The 4623-nt window shown below is 28.2% G+C and overlaps 2 protein-coding genes across 2 annotated transcripts in view; both read right to left on the bottom strand.

Annotated features, from left to right (window-relative positions):
• Positions 1 to 1205, bottom strand: part of LOC111686017 (VWFA and cache domain-containing protein CG16868) — an 11767-nt gene extending 10562 nt beyond the window's left edge. The window contains exon 1 of the mRNA XM_023448315.2: positions 1108 to 1205. The gene's annotated coding sequence lies outside the window, so the exon portion shown is untranslated. The remainder of the gene's footprint in view (positions 1 to 1107) is intronic.
• An 812-nt stretch (positions 1206 to 2017) lies between these two features.
• LOC111686025 (putative uncharacterized protein DDB_G0294196) lies at positions 2018 to 3266 on the bottom strand. Its single transcript, XM_023448323.2, has 2 exons — positions 3200 to 3266; positions 2018 to 3138 (listed from the first exon to the last, which is right to left on the bottom strand). The coding sequence occupies exons 1-2, from the start codon at positions 3209 to 3211 to the stop codon at positions 2158 to 2160; spliced, it is 993 nt and encodes a 330-aa protein (XP_023304091.2). The 5' UTR covers positions 3212 to 3266; the 3' UTR covers positions 2018 to 2157.
• Between the last annotated feature and the right edge of the window lie 1357 nt (positions 3267 to 4623).

The raw sequence follows: 4623 nt of genomic DNA, 5'->3' as shown, positions 1-4623 counted from the left end.
CTATCTATCTATCTATCTATCTATCTATCTATCTATCTATCTATCTATCTATCTATCTATCTATCTATCTATCTATCTATCTATCTATCTATCTATCTATCGATTTATATATCTATATATCAATTAACATAGGAATCTGAAGGACGTTTTCTCTTTCTCAATCCTTCGGATTTATCCTTTTACCGTGATTTTTGACAAAATATCTAGAAACCTTTATTGAAAATAATCAAATCACAAGCAATAAGTTGTACGGTGAAAGATAATTTATCAATGGAGCACATTGTATGCAACCTTTTATGTCAATAGGCGTCATTAGGAAGACCATAATCTTGTCTTAGAAGGGAATCGCATTCGAAATCATCAAATTTGTTCTCTTTATAGCGGGCATAGAGATAAAATCTTGCCATTTAAAAAATGGATTAGTCTGTTTTTAAAAAGGGAATTTTCAGCCGTGGAGTAAAGACTACGGTTCAAACAAATAGTTGTTTACAATAATATATAAACCACTATAGGTATAATCATTACTTTTAACAACTTCTCGACCATCTAATTTATTTAATTCCTACATTATCCACCAAAAAATCAAACCAACCTCAAGAACCTAAAGAAAATCAAATAATTTTCCTCTTTTTCAACATTTCTTCTGTGGGTGTTTATTTTTGCAGCAAAAAAAAAAAACAAATAAAAACAACAACAAACATTAAAAAAAACCAAAATGCACATCAAAGTAAAAATTATCTGTTGTTGTTTTTTTAATTCTTTTGCTTTATTTTTAAGTTTCTTCAAAAGGAAAAAAAGTATCTCGTAGTTGTTTTTGCCTTATTTATACTTTGCAAAGTATGAGTTTTTTTATTTCTTATGCTGCTTCTTCTTCTGTTTGTTTATTTACAAACGTTGTTATTTTTTCCTTTGTTGTTTGCCGCTATACAATAAAACAAAAACAACAATACCACAATTCAACCAACAACACACAGATACACTTATACTAATACACACATTTGTAGTACACACATGCCAGAACATTGTTTTTTTTTTCTCCTTTCATTTTTTTATGTGTATTTTTTTTCACAAGTTAATTTTATTAAATTTTCATAAATTTATTAATACCTTTATAAATTATAATTTTGTTAACATTTTTATATAATTTTTCTTTATTTTTATTGTGTTTTTATCGGTTTTTTCTTATAAAATTTACAAGTTAACATTTTTTACACGCACGAAAAAGCAGAAAAATAAAATTACTATGAATAAACTAGAGATGTGTTTAGAGAGGTGTAGAGAGTAATCGTTTTGGTTAGTGATGGGTGTAGATGGGAAGAGAGGGAAAGACAAAAACGAACGATTAGTAGTTTTTTTGAACAGAGTTGTATAGAAATCGTTATATTTGGTAGTTTGTTTTGAAATGTTGTTTCAAATGAAATATGGAGGCAATAAATGGTTTTACTTTAAAGTTTTTAAAATTTTAATTATAATTTAATTAAATAAATAGTTAAGCGTTGGATTTAGATATCGAATAGCTTATTTATTTTATAATTTGTTAAAAAAAAATATAATATTTTTGAATGATTTTTGATCAAAAATGTTTTATTTCAGTATGAACACAGAGTTAAGTAAATATATGCAAATAATTGACACAAAAGTGTAGTTTATAGTCTGGTCTGTAATCTAGTAGGTATATAGTCTAAAATCTAGTCAATAATTTACAGTCTAGTTCAGGGTCTAGTTTAAAGTAGTATATAGTCTATAGTCGAGTCTACAGTTCAGTCTATAGTCTAGTCCAATATAATCTATAGTGTTGTCTATAGTCTGAAGTATAGTCTATAGTCTACTATATAGTCTATATACTAGTCTATTCTATAGTCTATTTTATAGTCTAGTCTTTATATGTAGTCAAGTCTATAGTCTAGTTATAATCTAATCTATAATCTAGTCTAGTTTATAGTCTAGTCCATAGTTTAGTTTGTAGCCTATTCTGTCAATACTCTAGTCTAGTTTTTTGAAAAAATTGTGTGCTTGATATTAAAATTTTTAAAACATTTTATTTTATTTTATTTTAAATTCTATGGACACAGAGTTGTATTTATACAAACATATCTAAATAATTATTAAAATTTTAATTTTTTTTTGGTTGGAGGGAATGATTTCCAAGAGTCATTTTCACTTTTTAACTATGCGCACCAACTGACCCTCAGCTGTATATTTATACAAAGGATCATTGATCTCGCCCACTTTGGTATATTTCAATTCAGCTGTAAAATCATTTTGTTTCGTTTCATCTTCACTTTTCTTAGTGGTAAATTTTACTTTTTGTATAGAATGATCTGGATTAACTACAAAATATTGACCCTGAGCTATACGATCATTATTATTTTCCTGTAAACGATTATAATTCTGTACAGCAACATTTAAAGCATCTAAAGCATATTGTTTTTCTAATTCTTCTTCCTTTTGGGATTGAGAGTTAGCTGGTGCGCCATATTCTAAGGCGGGAGCTCCATATTCTAAAGCTGGTTGCTGCTGTTGTTGTTGTTGGCCTGCATTTCTGGGATCTATATTATAATTGGGAGGAGCACCATATTCTAGAGCCGGTCGTTGTTGACTTTCAAATCTTTCATCGGTGCTGGGATTGGGTAGATTTGGTAAAGGTATATTTGCAGGTGGTAAAGTTGGTAAATTAGGTTGAGGCTGAGGTTGAGGTGGTTTATTTCCCGGGGTCTGAGGATATTGTGGGGCTTCTGTGGGTCTTTGTCCTGGTCTGTTATTTCGTCTTCTGCCATGATTGTGATTATGTCTATGATTAAAGAGTTGTCTCATATTATTGCCAGCACCTACTTGATTATTTATAAACACTATTTCCTCGGCAGGCAAATATTGTTTCTCAGGTTCTGTAATAGGCACTCTAGATACTTCTTGACCAGCAAAGTCAACTCTTTGTTTGGTTATTTCAAAAGTAAAACCCTGATTAGGTAACTGTTGCACTGAGTCGTCGACATCATACGAAGGATAATATTCCCCCGGCAAGTCGAAAGGTATATTAGGGCGATAACCAGAAGGGGCATAAGGAGCTGCTTGATTATTATAACTATAAGGAGCCTCAGCAGAGGACTTTGCTATAAACAATATCGCTAACAAAATTAGCTTAATAAATATAAAAATAATTAATTTTTAATTAATTTTTTTTTATTCAAATTAAACTTACTTTAATTAACATGTTTATTTTATTACAAATTTAACACCTAGAACTAGCTTTAATAAAAATTTATTTTAAACTGTTTTAAATATTCTAAATTTACAAAGTTTTTATATAGAAATTTTTTGTAAAATTTACGCACTTTTAAGTTTTTAAAATTATTATTTAAAACACGTAAAAACTGCAAGGGGTGGCTGCCAAAAAAAAAAAAAAATCGAAAAAAATATTCTTTTAAATTTATTTAATTAAATATTTTTTACACGTAATATAATGTTTAATGAACTGTATATTATTTTTGTTATTCTGCATCATATAACATTGACTGCATTTATTATTTTTTTTTCCAACCATCAACGGCATTTTGTTATATTTTATAAAAATAAAATTATGACAATATTTATGAGTGACATAAACCTTTTTTTTGCATATTTTTTCCTTAATAAAAAAACATACTTTTGAAAAAGTAGAGCGTTAATGTCAAGTTTAAGGTTTAAATTCAGAAAAAATAAAATAAATAAAAATATTGTTTGAAATTTAAAACAAATTTTTATAAATAAGTCGATTAAAGGTCTAGTATAAAGTCTGGTTTATAGTCTAGTCTATGGTTTTGTCTATATATAGCCTATATTTGTCTAGTCTATAGCCTAGTTTATAGTGTATTATAAAGTCTAATATAAAGCGTAGTCTAGTCTATAGTCTAGTCAATAGTCTAGTCTATAGTCTAGTCTATAGTCTAGTCAATAGTCTAGTCTATAGTCTAGTCTATAGTCTAGTCTATAGTCTAGTCAATAGTCTAGTCTATAGTCTAGTCTATAGTCTAGTCTATAGTCTAGTCTATAGTCTAGTCTATAGTCTAGTCTATAGTCTAGTCCATAGTCTAGTCTATAGTCTAGTCTATAGTCTAGTCTATAATCTAGTCTATAGTCTAGTCTATAATCTAGTCTATAGTCTAGTCTATAGTCTAGTCTATAATCTAGTCTATAGTCTAGTCTATAGTCTAGTCAATAGTCTAGTCTATAGTCTAGTCTATAGTCTAGTCTATAGTCTAGTCTATAGTCTAGTCTATAGTCTAGTCTATAGTCTAGTCTATAGTCTAGTCTATAGTCTAAAACATACTTTTGAAAAAGTAGAGCGTTAATGTCAAGTTTAAGGTTTAAATTCAGAAAAAATAAAATAAATAAAAATATTGTTTGAAATTTAAAACAAATTTTTCTAAATAAGTCGATTAAAGGTCTAGTATAAAGTCTGGTTTATAGTCTAGTCTATGGTTTTGTCTATATATAGCCTATATTTGTCTAGTCTATAGCCTAGTTTATAGTGTAATTTAAAGTCTAATATAAAGCGTAGTCTAGTCTATAGTCTAGTCAATAGTCTAGTCTATAGTCTAGTCTATAGTCTAGTCAATAGTCTAGTCTATAGTCTAGTCTATAGTC

Source organism: Lucilia cuprina, chromosome 6 (genome assembly GCF_022045245.1).
Source record: "Lucilia cuprina isolate Lc7/37 chromosome 6, ASM2204524v1, whole genome shotgun sequence".
Classification (NCBI taxonomy): domain Eukaryota; kingdom Metazoa; phylum Arthropoda; class Insecta; order Diptera; family Calliphoridae; genus Lucilia; species Lucilia cuprina.
This window is presented reverse-complemented; position numbering and strand designations above follow the sequence as displayed.